Source organism: Mobula birostris, chromosome 7, assembly GCF_030028105.1.
Source record: "Mobula birostris isolate sMobBir1 chromosome 7, sMobBir1.hap1, whole genome shotgun sequence".
NCBI classification, from domain to species: Eukaryota; Metazoa; Chordata; class Chondrichthyes; order Myliobatiformes; family Myliobatidae; genus Mobula; species Mobula birostris.
The window spans coordinates 129,877,209-129,897,684 of NC_092376.1; the positions used below are offsets into that span (position 1 = coordinate 129,877,209).

Below are 20,476 nucleotides of genomic sequence, written 5' to 3' on the forward strand. Positions count from 1 at the left end.
TCCTCCTCTGCATGGATGAGTGTGTGCATACGAAAACTTGCTGTATATTCCCAAACCAAAAGCTGTGGATGAACCAGGAGGTACATCATCTGCTGAAGGCTAGATCTTTGACATTCAAGGCTGGTGACCCAGGTCTGTAGCAGAAAAATAGGTATGACTTGCAGAGGGCTACTTCAAGGGCAACGGGACAATTTTGAATGAGGTTGGAGGCAACCTCGGACAACTCTGGCAGGGTTTGCAAGACATTTACTTCCTACAAAACAAAACCCAATAACATGAATAGCAGTGATGCTTCACTACCAGATGAACTCAATGCCTTCTATACCCACTTTGAAAGAGAGAATATATCTACAGTTGTGAAGATCCTTGCTATACCCGATGACGCTGTGATCTCTGTCTCGGAGGCCAATGTTAGGCTGACCTTAAAGAGAGTGAACCCTCGCAAGGTGGAAGGCCCCGATGGAGTACCTGGTAAGGCTCTGAAAACGTGTGCCAACCAACTGGCGGGAGTATTCAAAGACATTTTCAACCTCTCACTTCTATGGACGGAGGTTCCCAATTGCTTCAAAAAGGTAACAATTATACCAGTGCCTGAGAAGAATAATGGGAGCTGCCTTAATGACTATTGCCCAGTATCACTCACATCTACAGTGATGAAATGCTTTGAGAATTTGGTCATGACTAGACTGAACTCTTGCCTCAACAAGGAGCTGGACCTGTTGCAATTTGCCTATCGTCACAATAGGTCAATGGCAGATGCAATCTCAATGGCTCTTCACACAGCCTTCGACCACCTGAACAACGCAAACACCTATGTCAGGATGCTGTTCATTGACTATAGCTCAGCATTTAATGCCATCATTCCCACAATCCTGATTGAAAAGTTGCAGAATCTGGGCCTCTGTATCTCCCTCTGCAATTGGATCCTCGTTTCCTAACCAGAAGACCACAATCTGTTTGGATTGGTGATAACGTCTCTTCCTCGCTGACGATCAACACTAGTGTACCTCAGGGGTGTGTGCTTAGCCCACTGCTCTATTCTCTATATACCCATGACTGTCTGGCTGGGCATAGCTCAAATACTATCTATAAATTTGCTGACGATACAAGCATTGTTGGTAGAATCTCAGGTGGCGACAAGAGGGCGTACAGGAGTGAGATATGCCAACTAGTGGAATGGTGCCGTAGCAACAACCTGGCACTCAATGTCAGTAAGACTAAAAAGCTGATTGTGGACTTCAGGAAGGGTAAGATGCAAAGGAACACATACCAATCCTCGTAGAGGGATCAGAAGTGGAGAGAGTGAGCAGTTTTAAGTTCCTGGGTGTCAAGATCTCTGAGGATCTAACCTGCACCCAACATATCTATAAGGAAGGCAAGACAGTAGCTATACTTCAACAGGAGTTTGAAGAGATTTGGTATGTCTACAAGAACACTCAAAAACCTCTATAGATGTACCGTGGAGAACATTCTGACAGGCTGCATCACTGTCTGGTATGAGGGGGGTGATGGAGGGGGGCTGCTACTGCACAGGATCGAAAGAAGCTGCAGAGTGTTGTAAATTTAGTCGGCTCCATCTTGGGTACTAGCCTACAAAGTACCCAGGACATCTTCAAGGAGCGGTGTCTCAGAAAGGCAGAGTCCATTACTAAGGACTCCCAGCACCCAGGGCATGCTATTTTCTCATTGTTACCATCAGGTAGGAGGTACAGAAGCCTGAAGGCAGACACTCAGTGATTCAGAAACAGCTTCTTCCCCTCTGCCATCTGATTACTAAATTGACATTGAACCCATGAACACTACCTCACTTTCCTAATATATATTTGTTTTTCCATGATTTTTAATCTATTTAATATACTTATACAGTAATTGATCTATTTATTTTTTCCTTTCTTTATTATGTATTGCATTGAACTGCTGCTACTAAGTTGATAATAAACCTGAATCTGAATCTGATTCTTGTTTCTCTTTGAGTGCCCATCCCTGTCTATTGGCGGTGGATACACAAATTGGGTCAAATTATGTACAGAGTATCAATTGACATCACTGCACATATTCATCAGTTTCTATGCATACATGCATTATACGTGCAGAAGTCTAGAAATAATATAGTGAGCTGTGTTATCTTTGCCGAACAGACAACAGTGTCCAGTGATCAGATCTTAGATTAAATTCCTCTGTTCTGTTGTGATATGCAGAAAAGCATCTAGGCCATGAGCCTTCAAAATCTTGTGATTGTGTTATAAATTAATACTGGTGGTGTGAATTTTTTTCAAGGTATATTTAGGAATTAAAATTAAGTAAGCAATCAATGCACTTCTACACCATTGCTATTACAAGAATAACATTGTCTCTTTAAGGGCCACCCTCACAAGTAATCCTCAGATATAAGCCTTTTATCCTATTTTAAGTATTCAAATCAACAAGGATGACAGGAGGATTAGTAATCCAACCCTGTTCCAAACACCTGCTATTCTTTGTTTAGTAGATGATGAAATATGTTTTAATTCAAATTAAGTACAAACAAGGTATAAAAATATATCCTAGCTGTCCTCATGTAAATTGCTAACCTTGTTCTAACTTCAATAGAGTTCCAAGCAAGGTTACCATTTGCTAGATTAGTGTATTGATGCATGATAGAATAAGTATTATGGTTTAGATATTAGATATATTTAGATAGAATTTGTTTCAATATTGTGGTATAACTTGGGGACAGCACCTTCAATTTGATTTATGCAGATGTGCACCTTTTAAATTAAAATTTAGCTTTAATACTTTCAATTAATTCTTGGCTTAATCAACATCATCCTAATCCTACTTTCACCTTCAGCATCACTGAGCAAATGCAATTGAAAGTGGCACACCTAGCATTAGTCCCGACAAGGGAGTTATTAAGCTTAGTGTTTTCGTGAATCCTTGTTCTTCCACGAAGCCTGGAATGAAGGGAGTGATCATACAATATTAGATCACTTCCAACAGTTTATTCTGTTTCTGTGTGTAGAACAGTTGAAGAAATACATATTTCAAAATGAGTATGTCCAAGGAAGATGTGGAAAAGTTCCTGGATAATAATCCAACTTTTGCCAAGGAATACTATGACTTGAAACTACGTCCTTTACATATTGCTAACTTGCTGGGAGCTCAAGAAACAACTATAGACTGTAGCACCTTCCGAGAATTAAACAACGTGGAGGAAAGTGAAGTCATTTTTGAACTCATCCGAGATATGCAGGATATTAATATGGAGAAGGTAGTGTTTAATACACTCAGGAGGATTGCCTTTCTCATTCAAGCAGATCGAATGAGTTTGTTCATGTACAGATCCAGGAATGGTATTCCTGAACTTGCCACAAGGCTGTTCAATGTTCAGAAAGATTCTGTTTTTGAAGACTGTTTTGTTCCACCAGAATGTGAAATAGTTTTTCCTCTTGACACTGGGATCATTGGTTATGTGGCTCAAACAAAGAAAACAGTCAACATCCATGATAAATCTCAGGTACTGTACATAGTATTTTAGTTTTGAGAAAACTCTAGCATAAAAATGAACATTTAAAATAGTGAGAAATCATGTATTCTGGTGTATCATCATTTAAAGATTGAGAGAAAGCCTGCAACCAAGTGAGGATTAGAGAACTCTCTCTGTTTCTTGGAGAGAAAAATAACGTGCAAATAAAGTCCCAAGGAATAATTGACAGAAAACATGTAATAAATATTAACTGAAAAATGCTGAGACTGATAAGAAGAAAGAAAAAGGAATAAATTAAATATTTAAATCAACAAGGATGACTCTTGTTGTCACTGCCTTAAATGACATGAAACTTGTGTTTTTTATAGGAGTAATACAGTGAAAAGACAGAATTACTATAAATTACTAAGATCAATAAATAGTGCAATAAAGGAGGAATAATGAGGTTCTGTTCACGGAGCATTCAGAAATCTGATGGAATATAACAGAGAGTCTGGCAGAAATTCTGACTCAGGATGCATGTGGAATTAGGAAAGTTAAAAATTGGAGTGGAAAGTGATAAGAAAGGGAGAAAACTGAGAAAGAATTATCGATTGGAAAACATAGAAAGACAATCCCAGGAAGAATAAAATACTTCTGAACAGTGGCATCAGATACTAATTAAAATGTGACTATATTTGTAATACAATGATTTCATCTTTGTTTTTGTACAATTTTGCTGTACAAATCTGAAACTAATAGGTCCAGAATATAAGTGGATACAGGAGTTTGTATTGTGGCACGACTCAAGTATAATTATTTCTTGCAGCCAAGCTTTCGCTGGGACCCGATGGCAGGTTTGTTATACAGGAGCATCTTAGTAGTTTTTTGACACAGTATGTTTATGAACATCAAATTAAAATACCAGCAAGTTTTAAAACACAGGAGTTATGGAGAGCTATGTTTGTTGTATTTTGAGTAACAATGAATAATTGTGATTTAACAACAATAATTTTATTGCTGTGATAAAAATTTGAATAAGTTCATAAGGGATTAGAATCAGAAGATGTAGTAACAGATGTTTGTGTCATTGTCACATACAAGAAGATTTAGAAGTATAAAGCATTATTACTTCCCTCATTCATACATGAAGTTCTCCATGAAACCGGTTTGTGCATTATATTTCCTTGTGGTTTAGTCATGACTTAAAAACAAACCTATTAATTAGTCATTCATTCTATTGAATTCCAATAGCTGCAACTGAGTACCAACTGCTTTTCTTGCAGATATTATATGTAACAATAATAATCATCTGCCAGTAAAATGAGGAGAAACAGTTTTTGTTTGGAATATTGCAGCATTTCCTATGGCTGTACATTTTAGTGCAGGTCCAGGTGCAAAAGGAATGTATATAATAATGCAAAATAATGTATAGTGCTTAAAAAGCAAGATAAATAAACAACTTCTAACATTTGATAAAATGAAGGGTGACACATCACTTGAAAATAATTGACTGCCCTTAATTCCTATCATTGGACATGATGCAGCTGCAGTGTTTACCTAGCCACAGTTCATATATACCTGATGCATGCATGAAACTATGTTTGGCTTAGTAATATAATTAGAAAATGTACAATGGAACACCATGTCATAATTGAGATACTTTAGAATTACTTTTGCTTGTTGTCTCCTATGGGCCTTATTGGGGAGGCATGTTTAGATTGCTGTGATTACCTCAAAGTCTTATTTTCTCTTTACCACATTTTACTTCAGAAGTTAAATACAGTTTGTAGATAAGTATTAGCTACAATTATTGCAGAAATTAATCCAATATTTGTGCCTCCAAAAACTTATATTTAAGACATATTGTAATATAATGAGATTTATCTAGAAAGTAGCTTACACCAGGAGTTCAGGTCACGCTGATAATGATTTCTATTTTCAGTATTGGGCTGTAATGTATTTTTCATGAGAAAATACCTGTACACTCTGCGGCCACTTTATTAGATACCTCCTGTATCTAACAAAGTGGCCATTGAGTGTATGTCTGTGGTCTTCTGCTGCTGCAGATCCACTTCACAGGCCAATGTATTGTGCACTCAGAGATGCCCTTCTGCACACCACTGTCATAATGCATGGTTATTTGAGTTACTGTCATCTTCCTGTCAGCTTGACCCAGTCTGGCTATTCTCCTCCGACCGCTGTCATAAACAAGATGGGCTTCACCCATTGAACTGCCACTCACTGGATGTTTCTTTTTATTTTTCACACTATTCTATGTAACTCCAGACACTGTTGTGCATGAAAATCCCAGGTGATCAGCAGTTTCGGAGATACTCGAACCTACCTGGCTGGCACCAACAACCATTCCATGGGCAACGTCTCTTAGATCACATTTCTTTCCCATTCCGATATTTGGTCTGAACAACAACCGAACCTCTTGACCATATCTGCATGCTTTTATGCATTGAATTGCCGCCGCCTGATTGGCTGATGACATATTCGCATTAACAAGCAGGTGTACGGTTGTATCTAATAAACAGAGTATAAAAGAAAGGTGCCTGTAGAATCTCGATAAATAACAGAGGTGTTGAATATTAAACTGGACAAACATTAACATTTATCTATGTAACAAGATAAGGGAACTAAATGGAATTGCTTCTGCGGAAGATTTCTTTGTTGGGAGGGCCCATTTTAGATAGTCCATAAGGTTATATTGTTTTAATGGTTGCTACGCAATGAATTTAGGTACTAATAGGCAAACACCATACAAACTAATCCTGTCATATCTTCAGTACCAAGATCAACTTCTAGATCATCCTCTTAGGCTGATGTAATTAAATTTCCTTGTTTGCACCATTAGTCATAGTCATAGCCATACTTTATTGATCCCGGGGGAAATTTTTTTCGTTACAGTTGCACCATAAATAATAAATAGTAATAGAAATAGTAATAGTAATACTACTATTAGTAAATAGTAATAGTCATAGAAATAATAAATAGTAATAGAATAGTAATAAATAGTTAAATAGTAATATGTAAATTATGCCAGTAAATTATGAAATAAGTCCAGGACCAGCCTATCGGCACAGGGTGTCCAACCCTGCAAGGGAGGAATTGTAAATTTTGATGGCCACAGGCAGGAATGACTTCCTATGACGCTCTGTGCTGCATCTCTGGCTGAATGTACTCCTGTGCCCACCCAGTACATTATGTAGTGGATGGGAGACATTGACCAAGATGGCATGCAACTTAGACAGCATCCTCTTTTCAGACACCACCGTCAGAGAGTCCAGTTCCATCCCCACGACATCACTGGCCTTCTGAATGAGTTTGTTGATTTTGCTGGTGTCTGCTACCCTCAGCCTGCTGCCCCAGCACACAACAGCAAACATGATAGCACTGGCCACCACAGACTCGTAGAACATCCTCAGCATCGTCCGGCAGATGTTAAAGGTCTTCAGTCTCCTCAGGAAATAGAGACGGCTCTGACCCTTCTTGCAGACAATCTCAGTATTCTTAGACCAGTCCAGTTTATTGTCAATTCGTATCCCCAGGTATTTGTAATCCTCCACCATGTCCACACTGATCATTGGTGTGATTTTGATATAAATATGACCTATATTTTGGCCAATATCCTTAGACTGATTTGGTATGAATTGGTCTGCTTATGCAGACTAGGTGAATTTGAAGTGTCATTTGTAAGTTGGCATTGAACGGAAGAGGTTCGGTTTGGTACAATAATATAAGTTGATGAGGTTATACATGTGCTTTGTTTCGAAGATCACTGGGTGCTTAATTTCACATCCCACCTGGGTAATTTCAGACAGTCGTGACACGTCCATGTTTTTATGCTTTATGATGCTGCTGAATGTAACTAAACCATTCCTAAATATATAACTTTCCTCCTTTTGGCTTCCTATCATTATTATTATCACATAACTTTGTTAATTGGGAGAGTAGCATCTGATTATTCCCATTATTCATTACTGGAAAGCACAGAATGCAATTCATTTGTCCAATGACTGTAATCATTATGTTCTCTGTAATGGCTCTGTTTCTTGCATCTTGTACTATTTCATACACATATTTTATTATATATCCTGTTATATGGATGATTTAAATGTTTTGGGATATTCATCATTCATATTTTCTGTTAATGTTATTATAGGAGGGGGGGGGTGTACCATTATGGACATAGGGATGTTGGTGTATACTGCTTATATTACATTTGGACTGCTTGCTGCTTCTCTTTTCAGGATAGCCATTTCAGTGACTTTGTGGACACTCTGACAGAGTTTGAAACCAGGAATGTTCTAGCAACTCCAATAATGAACGGAAAAGATGTAGTCGCTGTTGTAATGGCTATAAACAAAGTAGATAGCCCGCATTTCACCACAAAAGATGAAGAAGTAAGAATATACTAGCTTTTATTTATACACAATGTATATTTTGAATTTTAAGGCTATGAAATATATTATCTTTTCCAGTGATCATTTTAGCACTTCAGTGGTTTCCTGCTTGCTCAATAAACAAGGTAATTGAAAATTCTTCTCACATTTACCCCTATAATTACTGAAAATCAAGTTTCCATTGATCCCTCGGGCCTACCTCTCGTGCATGCACCATTTCTGTGGAACATTGTTTATATTGGACCTGTTTTCACTGATTCTGGTATTGCTTATTCATACACTCTCAGGGTTAGTTCTCTGACTGACTACTCAATGGTGTGTAAGGACTTTCTATTATGACAACTTGTGGCTGGGAGAATGGTACAACTAACTGCACCTTTGAGTTGGTCTGGCAGAATTTGGATGTTGCCATTTATGCATTAATTGTGTAGTGCCGTTGAGGGTCAGGGTCAATTGCTGAGCACAGCAGCATTCTATTGGTGTATATAATGCATTATATAGTAGCTTTATTGAGTGTTATTTGGACACTGAAAGCCCTGTAATATTATCTGCATCTGGGCCCTCAATGTAGGAATGGCAACATGTAGGTCGCTGTCAAATCTGTGCCATCCCACTAGGGTAGCAGTAGATGCTTTCTTAGAGATGGATTATCAGACTCCTCCCTGATGCTTTGGGGGTGGAGATATCATAGAGGTCAGTGCAGCTGCTACATGTTCCATTGGTCCTACAATAAGGAGAAAAATTTCAGGATGTACCCATTCATGATATACGTAGCCATCATTAGCCACCTGTGCTCAGTGTCTGGCCAATTATTTGCACAGAGGAGTGTTTTCTAAGGAACCTATAACTCCAAGGTTGTGAGCAGCCTACTAGTTTGAGTTTTCTAGGAAATCGGTACTTAATCATTTTGTGCAGATTCTCCTTGCTCCTTTATGTTCCTTGAATTATCTAAAGTAACATTATTGCTCATTCTTTTTAATTACACCCTTTCCCACCTGTAGGAGAAAGGCACAGAGTTAAAGCCTGAAAATATGCAAGCAAATAATAGAGGCCCTCAAAGCATGTAGAATGTTTCTCTTGGTCCTAACATTTATTTCTATGTAGTTTCTTCTATTTGTCACCTTTGTCTATCAAAAACTGTTGTCTTCCGCATATAAAACTTCATAGGACTGGATTTCCTTGTGGAGCTTTAGGGATTAGGTGAAAGTTAAGGGATGAATTCCAGGTAGAATCAGTTAACCAATGTAAAAACTGCATTAATTTCATCTTCTTGAAGTGTTGCAGAGTTAATGACCCCCTTTAACTACAACAGGCCAAATGGCCTATTTTCTGTGCTGTTGTGTTCTATGGTTCTAACAATGTATGAAAGTTAATCGTACAGCCATTAACTTTCAAGAATACATAATATCTTGGTGCTCATCGTGTGTAAGGCAAGAAAAAAATGTAGCCAATCAGTGCTGTGATTTTCTTTCATGATTACTGCACATCTTTCAGCAATGGCCTGTGATCTAGGAGAGAATAAACTAGCGTTCAATACAGCTCAAACACGAGGAATCTGCAGATGCTGGAATTTCAAGCAACACACATAAAAGTCACTGGTGAACGCAGCAGGCCAGGCAGCATCTATTGGAAGAGGTACAGTCGACGTTTCGGGCTGAGACCCTTTGTCAGGACTAACTGAAAGAAGAGCTAGTAAGAGCTAGTGAGCTAATAAGCTAGTAAGAGTAAGATCCATTTCCCCCTCGTACCCCATCTGTTATTTATTTATTTATATACACACATCCCTTTTCTCACTCTCCTTTATCTCCCTCCGTCCCTCTCACTATACCCCTTGCCCACTCTCTGGGCTTTTTTCCCCCCTCCCCCTTTTCTTTCTCCCTAGGCCTCCTGTCCCATGATCCTCTCATATCCCTTTTGCCAATCAACTGTCCAGCTCTTGGCTCCATCCCTCCCCCTCATGTCTTCTCCTATCATTTTGGATCTCCCCCTCCCTCTCCCACTTTCAAATCTCTTACTAGTTCTTCTTTCGGTTAGTCCTGACGAAGGGTCTCGGCCCAAAACGTAGACCGTACCTCTTCCTAGAGATGCTGCCTGGCCTGCTGCGTTCACCAGCAACTTTTATGTGTGTTGATTCAATACAGCTACTAACTCTCTTTGTATTTCTCCAATTCCTTACTCCAGAGAGCACTGAACAATTTCCCTTCTGTCTGTGGCATTTAGTGAGATAATACATGGTTATTCTGTCCCATGAGCCTAAAATGCACATTCAGTCAGATCATACATACACACACACACACACACACACACACACACACACACACCCTTCCACCTGAGAGTTCCAGTGTCAATATACTTACCTTGATGTTCTAACCTGAAAAGGAAACATGGGCCTAAGTCTCACATATACCATTTGATCAAATGCCTCATTCTTATGAGGAAGATGATTCATAATTTCCATTTTGTATCACTTTCCTCATTATGCCTTGATACTGGATCTGATTAAACTCCATTTTGAGTCTCTTCAGCAACCTTGAGTAAAAAAATTCCAAATATTCACAAGTCTCGACATGAGGCAATTTCTCTTCATCTCAGTTAAAAATGACTGATGGGAACTGTGGATGCAAAGTTATACATCCAGGCCTCTAAATTTAACCCTTTAAGCTTTTGTATCATTTTGGTGTATTTGCAAGGAACGTCATCAAAAATAAGACATTTTAAATGTTTTTCAAATTTCTACTCTCTTCTTTAGACCTTTTAGATGCCTCCAGTGAAAATTGACCCACGAAACAACTAATAGTACAAAGTACTTTACATCTTAATTCTCCTGCAAAGTGTGAACAGCATTCTGAGGTTTTTAGTTTTACAACAATATTTACAACCTAATTCCTCAACATTTAATCCAGGTCTTCAGAACAATTCCACATATTCCCACATACATCTCTTAGTGCTAAGCAGCATCAATCATGTGACTAACCTGAGCAAACATATTCAGTAAGCTCATAAGAAATAGGAGCAAAATTAGGCCATTCGGCCCATTCGGCTCTGCCATTTCATCATGGCTGATCCATTTCTTTCTTAACCCCATTTACCGGCCTTTTCCCCGTAATTTTTCACACCCTGACTAATCAAAAACATGTCAACCTCAGTCTTGAGTAAATTCAATGACCTGGCCTCCTGTGACCCAACAACCACCTGTGGCAATGAATTCCAAAGAATCACAAACCTCTGCCTAAAGAAATTCCTCTTCATCCCTGTTCTAAATGGGCATCCTTCTGTTCCAAGGCTGTGCCTTCTTGTTCTAGGAAACATACTCTCCACATCCACTCAATCTAGGCTTTTCAACATTCAATAGGTTTCAATGAGGCCACTCCTCATTCTTCTAAATTCCAGCAAGTAAAGGTCCAGAGCCATCAATTGGTCCTCATATGATAAGCCTTTCATTCCCAGAATCAGTCTTGGGAACCTATTCAAAACCTTCTCCAATATCAGCACATTCTTTCTTAAATAAGAGGCCCAAAACTACTGGCCAAGTGAGGCATTACCATGCCTTATAAAACCTCAACATTACATCCTTGCTTTTATATTCTAGTCCCCTCAGAATAAGTGCTAACACTGAATTTGCACGCAACTTTTCCTCATGACACAACTTGTGAATTAACCTTTAGGAAATTCTGCACGAGGAATCCCAAGTCCCTTTGCACCTCAGAGTTTTGAATTTTCTCCCAGTTTAGAAAATATACTATGCTTTTATTCTTTTTACCGAAGTACATGACTATGCACTTCCTGACACTGTATTCCATTTACAACTTCTTTGTCCATTCTTCTAGTCTGTCTAAGTCCTTCTGCAGCCTCACTGTTTCCTGAACACTACCTGCCCTTCCACCTATCTTTGTATTGTCCACAAACTTGGCAACAAGGCCATCAATTTTATCATCCAAATCATTCACATATAACATAAAAAGAAATGGTCACTGACCCTTGTGAAACACCACTAGTTACAAGCAGCCAAACAGAAAAGGCCCTCTTATTCCCACCCATTGCCTTCTGCCAATTAGCCAATGCTTGTATCTTTCCTGTAATGTCATAGGCTCTTATCTTGTTCAGCAGCTTCACGAGAGGCACCATGTCAAATGCCTTCTGAAAACCCAAGTACACAACATCCACCAATTCCCCTTTGTCTATCTTGCCTGTTATTTCCTCAAAGAATTCCAACAGATTTGTCAGGCATGATTTTCTCTTAAGAAAATCATGTTGACTTTGGCCTATCATGTGCCTCCAAGTAATCCTGAAACCACATCCTTAACAATTAACTCCAACATCTTCCCAACCACTGAGGTCAGGCTAACTGGTTTCTTCTGCCTCCCTCCCTTCTTGAAGAATGGAGTGACATTTACAATTTCCCAGCCCTCTGGAACCACTCCAGAATCTAGTGATTCTTGAAAGATTATTACTAATACCTCCACAGAGCCCTGGTGTGTAGTCCATCTGGTCCAGGAGAATTATCTACCTTCAGACCTTTCAGTTTCCCAAGCACCTTCTCCCTAGTAGTAGCAACTACACTCACTTCTGCCCCACCGACACTCTTCAATTTCTGACATACTGCTAGTGTCTTCCACAGTGGAGACTTATGCAAAATACTGTTCAGTTCGTCCACCATTTCCTTGTCCCCTATTTCTCCCTCTCCAGCATCATTTTCCAGAGGTCTAATATCTACTCTCACCTTTCTTTTACTCATTATATATCTGAAAAAAACTTTTGGTATCCTCTTTGATGTTGTTGTCCAGCTTACCTTCATACTTCATCTCCCCTCCCCCCATGGGTTTTCTGTTGCTTATTTAAAAGTTTCCAAATTCTTGAACTTCCCACTAATTTTTGCTCTAATATATGCCCACTCTTTTGCTTTTATGTTGGCTTTGACTTCACTAGTCAGCCATGGTTGTGTTATCTTGCTTTTAGAATGCTGCTTCTTCTTTAGGATGAGTTACATTTTCCATCTACTTAGAAAATGTGAGTCAGTAACCAATCTCTATTCAAACATGCATTGTTTTGACATAACATTTTCTGTTTTTTATATTAAAAAATAATTCTGTTTTTATTTGCAGATTTTGTTAAAGTACCTCAATTTTCTCAATTTAACACTCAAGATTTATCATCTGAATTATCTCCATAATTGTGAAACCAGGAAAGGGCAGGTAAAGTTAAACAAAGCTCTTTCGATAAAGGATTAAAGCTCTCTGTGAAAATTCAAGATCTAATGTTATATAATTATAGCTTAGCAACTTATCTATGAGAGCATACACTCAACAGCCAGAGTTCTGGGCCACTGATCCGGAAACATGAATTGAAATCCACATTCCCAACAGAGGAATTTAAATTCAAGTACAAATCCAAAATTATAAAAGAAAGTTTCTCTTAGTGATCATAACCATGAAACTATCAGACTGGTATTAAAAACTTCTTGGCTCACTAACACTCATCAAATGAGGAACATGTGTAACGTTAATCATATTAATGTTTTTTGACTCCATCTGACAATAATAAATACTGGTAATGCTAGCAATAACAACATCCTGTACAGGAATTAATTTAAAAATATTTGGTCTCTGAGCACATTATTTCCTGTCGATGCCTTTGGCAGTAATTAAGCTAACTCCAAAACAATGAGTTAACAATCAGGTTTGGTGAAGATCTCCTTTTGCTTGTAGTGAAATTTTAAGTTGCTCTCAATTCAAAAGGGGTGCAGCAAACAGCCAATCAGTACAAGAATCATGGGAAATAGAGCCAAGGAGAATAAAAGTGTCCATTAATAGTTTTCTGAATTTCCTTATCACTTGCCTACATTGGGAGCAATTTAGAGTGAAGAGTTAACCCAATTAACAGAATACTTTGAGATTTGGAAGGAAACCAGAACAACTGAGGGAAATTCATATGCTCACATGGAGAATGTGCAATTTCCATAACAAAGATCACAATCAAACACAGGTTAATGGAGCTGTGAGACAAGTGTACTACCTGTTTACCAATATGCCTCTCTTTGCTCTTCTGGAGTGAGACTTCAGGCTAATTTAACATGCACACAGACATTTGAAGGGCAGAGAAAGATGCAAAGGGGATTTGAAAAGATAAGTCACACATGTCCAAGAAATAAATGTGATGTTGCATATATGGATATACAAAAAAATATTTTATAGAGTGCCATCATAATAGGCTTTATCATCAAGACTCAAGGCCATGAAATAAAAGGTACTGTAGCAATACGGATAAAGAATTGGCCAATCAACAGGAAGCAGAGAATAGAAAAGAAAGGCTATTCTTCAGATTGAAAGGAGGTGTATAATGGGTTTCCCAGGAACTTCTAGCAATGCCATATATAATAAGAAAACAATCTCACAACAAAGTTACTGTAAAGACGAGCAAGAAGTATAATTTCATTAGAGTACTTGGCAAAGAGCGGATGTTTTATGCTACTGTCACTATATGACTTAAGAGTTGGGACAGATAACCCTGCAGTTATCAATACTTATGGATTTACATCACAGCTGCAGTGCAATGACATCTATTTGCTTTTTTTCTCCAGGTACTTTTATGGTCTGCGAGCAAAGTATTTGAAGAACTAACTGATATTGAACGACAGTTTCACAAAGCCCTTTACACTGTGCGTGGCTTTTTGAACTGTGATAGATACTCTGTTGCACTGCTAGACATGACGAAAGAAAAGGTTTTATATTTTCTCATTCAAGTTCTGTATCAACTACCTTTATTCGCATGAAGGTTAAAATGTACAATAAACTTTTTTTTTATTTGTGTGGTTTTATTTATCTATAGGAGTTTTTTGATCTCTGGCCAGTACAAATGGGTGAAGTACCAGCGTATAATGGTCCAAGAACTCCCGATGGAAGGGTATGTTTTACAATTATTTCCAAAAAAGTTCTGTCACAACTTAATATTCTCATTCTGACATGTTCTGTTTTATTTTTGCCCATAGGAAATAAACTTCTACAAAATAATTGATTACATCCTTCATGGAAAAGAAGAAATTAAAGTCATCCCGTAAGTCTCTAATCAATAGGTTTAGATAAAGATGTCCTTACCTAAATCAATGCAATTGACTTCCCAGTGACAGAAATATTATCATAAATAAGGTGCTTGAGATATCACAAGAGGCCGGATAGGTTGGAACTGTGTCCAATTGAATGAAGGAAGCTGAGGGACAATCTTTAAGAGGTTTATAAAACCATGAGGGAATTAAGTTATATAGAATGTCACAGTCTTGTCTCCATTGTAGTGGAGTCTAGAACAATAGGGCATAGATTTGAGGTGAGAGCTAGTGGGTTCCTGAGGGTCAAGTTACCCTGGAGATATCACTGAGCGAATGACTACCTTTCCCAAGTAATGCTTCAACTGTCAACAGCTTTGGAGCTGACAAAAATGATGATTATTATTCTATTATGGATTTATTGAGTATGCCCACAAGAAAGTGTTCATGGTGACATATTTGTACTTTGATAATACCATCACACAGAACAACAACCTGCCAGAGTAGATGGTAGAGGTGGGCACAAATACAGCACTTAAAATGCATTTGGACAGATACATGGGTGGGAAGGGTTTAGAGAAATATAGACCACATGAAGATAAATGGGACTAGCACAGGTGAGCACTTAGGGCAGCATCAGTGAGTTGGGCCAAAGCGCCTGTTTCCATGCTGTATAACTCTGTGTCTATGATTCTAAGGCATAGGATGGTCACCAAAATCCCAGTGTAACCAAATGATTTTATAATATCTGGGTTTCTGTCTTCATTCTCCTGCATCTCCAACAGGGGCGGGTCCTCTAACTACCACCGTGAAATGCCTACAATAGGGGTGAAGAATTATGGGATTGGTGCTACATATTTTCTTGTGGGCAGACTCAATAAATTCATAATAGAATAATAATCATCATTTTTGTCAGCTCCAAAGCTGTTGACAGCTGAAGCATTACTTGGGAAAGACAGTCATTTGCTCAGGGGTATCTCAAGGGTAGCTTTGCTCTTCAGTACATATTGTTCAATTGTGCATGGAATTTGGACTAGATCAAGAGCCATGTATGGGAAAACTGTAGTTTGATCTGGTTTGATAAATCAAAGATAGAGGGCATAACAGATAATTAGAAATGACTGCTACTCAGTAAACAGATAATGGTTCCTTGTCACAAGCTGCCTATACATTAAAGAAGTGGATTCCCTTGTGTATATAGTCTTGTGATTCAATCATGACCTCTTCAAGTGACTTAAGAGCAGAAGAGTTAGATTGTTAACTGTGTATATGAGTAGCGATTGTCTAATTTTATGATCTACATTGTTTGCTGTTACCTCAGTTTTACATATGCAAATAGCTGATAGTGTGCATTTTTATAAAGAGTATTCTAGTTTATATGGGGATTAGGTATCTTTAAGAAATTAATGCACCATGTGATATAGTTTTCAATGCACTGAAGTACTCATCACTGGTATTAGTTGGGAGCTGGCTTCCTTCAGTAAAAAAATACATTGTTGGTAGTTTCTACTGTTTAGCACTAGCAGCAGAGTCTATGGATGCAAAATGCCCTTCCAGATTATTGTATTTTGTCAAGGGAAGAGGAGATAAATTGTGCCTTATTTTTGGTTTTGGATATTTATTAGTTTTAAATCATTACACAACCAAAACAGCTTCTAATTAGTGAAAGGACATTTGCAATTACACTGCTAACTTTGGAATCTACATTTAGAATCCATCATTCCTTATCCTTTCCTTCTGAATTTCTTTGATGCATCATGGTCAATATCCAGTCTCTTATTAATATACAAATTTGGCTGGTAATGAATAAACATTTTGGTGCAAGTCTCAAGGTTTGCTGGATATTTGTGGCCAGTGGTAACATTCACTTCTTGTTTAATACTTTACTGCAGCTTTGGTGGCTTTTGTGGCAATATCTTTCTTAGTAACTGACTTGATCACACCAACAGCCACCGTCTGTCTCATATCACGGACAGCAAAGCGACCAAGAGGTGGATATTCAGAAAAGCTCTCAACACACATGGTCTTAGTTGGCATCATGTGAACAATGGCTCCATCTTCAGATGTTACAAATTTGGTGCCATCTTCCAACTTCTTGCCAGATCGACGATCAATTTTCTCCTTCAGCTCATTGAACTTGCAGGCAACGTGAGCGGTATGACAATTGAGTACTGGGGCATAGCCAGCAGATAGCTGACCAGGATGGTTCAGGATAATAACCCGTGCAGTAAAATCAGCATTTTTGTTGTCACCAGCAACATAACCCTGACGGATATCCTTAACAGAAACCAACATTGTCGCCAGTAAGAGCTTCTGGCAGGGCTTCATGGTGCATTTCCACAGATTTCACTTCAGTAATGACTGGATTGGGAGCAAACTGCACCAACGTGGATGGTTTCAGAACACCTGTCTCAACCCGACCGACTGGTACTGTGCCAATGCCACCAATCTTGTAGACATCCTGGAGAGGGAGACAAAGAGGTTTCTTTATTGGGTGTTCTGGAGGCTGAATGCTGTCAAGGGCTTCAAGTAGTGTGATACTAGAGAGGTTTTCATTTTTCCTGGTAATTGACCAACCTTTGAACCAGCCCATATTCTGACTTTGTTCTAGCATATTGTCGCCATTCCAACCAGAGATAGGAACAAATGCTATAGTTGCTGGGTTATAGCCGATCTTCTTGATGTATGTGCTGACTTCCTTCATGATTTCATTGTATCTTGCCTCGCTGTATGGGGGTTCAATGGAGTCCATCTTGTTGAGACCAATAATGAGCTACTTGACACCCAAGGTAAGGTGTAGGCAATCAGAGCGTGTTCCCTTGTCTGTCCATTCTTTGAGATACCAGCTTCAAACTCACCCACGCCTGCCGCAACTATCAGCACAGCGCAGTCAGCCTGTGAGGTTCCAGTAATCATATTCTTGATGAAGTCTCTGTGTCCTTGGGCATTAATGATGGTGATGTAGTCCTTTGCCCAACTCAGCAGCTTCCTGCTCAAATATTTCGATGGTTCTCTTATCAATTCCACCACATTTGTAGATCAGATGACCTGTGGTTGTAGATTTGCCAGAATCGACGTGTCCGATAACAACAATGTTGATGTGCGTCTTTTCCTTGCCCATTTTTTAACGTTGGAATGAGTGAGTTCAGATGCAGTCGCAAACCTCCCTTCAGTAGAATTGGAGACTAAAAGGGAATTGTGCCTTCTTGAGAGATCTTCCACTAACTCTACTTCCACTTTTGAACAACAGTTCTGACCCTGTTACTGGCTGCAGCATGTAATACTTCTCCATCAGCTAATTATTAGTGTTAAGTATTACTGTTCGCTGACATGCAATAGGAGAATTGCTGTTGGAAAACCCTTTGTGAATGTGGTTGTACCACGTCCTTTTCCCTTGTCAGTTTTTCTGACAGTTTCTCTCCTCCCCGGCCCCCTATTGTTCTCTTTAACAAATGCCTCAGTATTGGGAGCATCAATATCTAGCTGAAAGCTAGATATCCAGATATAATTCCTAAGCACCTTGCTGCGGGTTTCATAGTTCTGCAAATACAAGTTACAGTAAAAGCTTGGTTCCCTGGTACTTCACTATCCAACATGCCCTAGGATCCACATCATGGCCACCATGGGGCGAATACTGACCAATTTTGGGATAGGGCCAAGGGAGCCCCTGAGATGTCATTTATGATTAGCATTCATTTCACATGTTCAGAATCAGAATCACCAGAATGCTTTCCATCGTACATCTGTAGAAATTTGCAAGAATTTTTGGTGACATACTAAATCTCCTCCAACTCCAAACAAAGTAGAATCACTGGCTTTCATTATTCATGATTGAATTGGTTTGTTGAGCTCAGAATTAATCCTCTGAGATGTAGATACCCAGGAGCCCAAAGCCACTTATCCTTATCATCACCGACCCCTCAATGAGGATTGGTATATGTTTTCCCTTAACTTCCCCTTCCTGAGGTCCACAATCACATCCTTGCTCTTACTGATGACAGATAAAATGTGACAGATAAGAAAGCATTTATGGTAGAGTTCCACAGCAACTAGTATGTCCATCTGTGATCCTTTTAAGTAGCATAGATTGATGCTAAAGCATAGGTGCTCTAATTGTGTTTGATATCTGGCAATAATTACATCACTAAATGCATGTTTGGCAATTTAGATGTTTAAGTTTTGATATCAGTGCTGCACCATCTGGATTGTTACACAACTATAAGATCATAAAACTGCTGTGATACAGAGAGAGGCCTTTTGGCCCATCTAGTCTTTACCAGCTCCTGGTAGAACAATCATATCTGTCCGATTCACCGTTCTTTTTCTTCTGTCCTATAAGTTATGTTTTCCAATCTCCTTTTAAAGGGTTAGGGATTTTTCTCTGTACATGCAGTAACTTTCAGATCATCAATAGTTTATGGATTTTAAAAATGATCACATTCTATTCGTACCCTTTGTCTATAATTTTAAGTATATTTTCCCTGGTACTTGAACCATCCACTGTTGGGAACAGCTTCTTTATTTACCCGGTCTAAACAACCCATAATCTTGTACCTTCATGAAACTTTCTTTCAACTTCTGCTCCAAGAAAAAAAGTGTCACAGCTTCTCTTGATCTAATATCTGTGCTTACAGATCTGGTCAATGAAGATATGTGATGTACTACATCCGTGCAGCACAATTTGATCCCATCCACCCAGTCAATGGATACTGCAGGTCTGAAGTTTATCCCCATAATCTTGAAAAACCAGCAGTGTTAAAGACATACTGGAAATAAATTCTAAGAAGTTTCTTTAAAATAAACTAGTCCTGTCTTATAACACTTCAAAAGTACTTCATTTGCAATGAAGAGTTCACTAATTTCACTTAATATAAGTATGTCGTTGTTAACTATCTTTTATTTTATTGGTAGCCTTTTCCTCTGTGGTAATTTCTCCATGATTTTTAAGACTTTCTAAATCTTGAGGCCCCCTTTATCACAATCAATATACTCTTCCCACAATGGAAGAGTTAGCTATTGGCTCATTTGGAGTCTTGAAGATGCATGGGATTACAGAACTAGAATTTGTTTACATAGAACATCTGGAAAGTTTTCATAAAAGGGACTGCTTTTGGGCATTCAGCATAATGTTCTCCCCTTGCTATGAACAATGGGATAACACTATTAACTCAATTGACTTAGTCCCAATGGTAAAAATGAAAGTTTGAAACAAATCTTCAAAAACATTTGAATCCATTAAATTTATTAAGAACAATTCAAACTAAAATATATTTATAAAAAAAAGAAACCCAATTGCTTCCATTTAGTACTAATATTGTAACATCTTAATAAGAGCACCTGGAGGAAACCCACACGGTTCGTGGGGAGAGCATACAAACTTGAATTTCGAACTCCGGAATGCGCCAAGCGGTAATGGTGTTGCGCTAACCGCAGCGCCACCATGGCACCCATTTCCTATTCCAATGTGGTAATATCTTGCTTCCTGTCCATCTTCTAATTGCCAATGTGCACCTATTTGCCTACCTCTGTTCATGTAATGCTTATTCACAAGCCTCTTTATGGAATGCTTGTACCATGTCAAAG

At 38.6% G+C, this 20,476-nt stretch overlaps 1 protein-coding gene and 1 pseudogene across 1 annotated transcript in view; one reads left to right on the forward strand and one right to left on the reverse strand.

Moving 5' to 3' along the window:
* The first annotated feature begins 3,028 nt into the window (after positions 1-3,028).
* pde6a (phosphodiesterase 6A, cGMP-specific, rod, alpha) overlaps positions 3,029-20,476 on the forward strand; it is a 60,397-nt gene continuing 42,949 nt past the window's right edge. Inside the window, exons 1-6 of the mRNA XM_072264436.1 lie at positions 3,029-3,496; positions 7,705-7,857; positions 12,960-13,049; positions 14,435-14,575; positions 14,683-14,757; positions 14,843-14,907. Of these exons, the coding sequence (XP_072120537.1) occupies positions 3,029-3,496; positions 7,705-7,857; positions 12,960-13,049; positions 14,435-14,575; positions 14,683-14,757; positions 14,843-14,907 (992 nt within the window). The remainder of the gene's footprint in view (positions 3,497-7,704; positions 7,858-12,959; positions 13,050-14,434; positions 14,576-14,682; positions 14,758-14,842; positions 14,908-20,476) is intronic.
* On the reverse strand, positions 16,587-18,053 carry LOC140200430 (elongation factor 1-alpha 1 pseudogene; annotated as a pseudogene).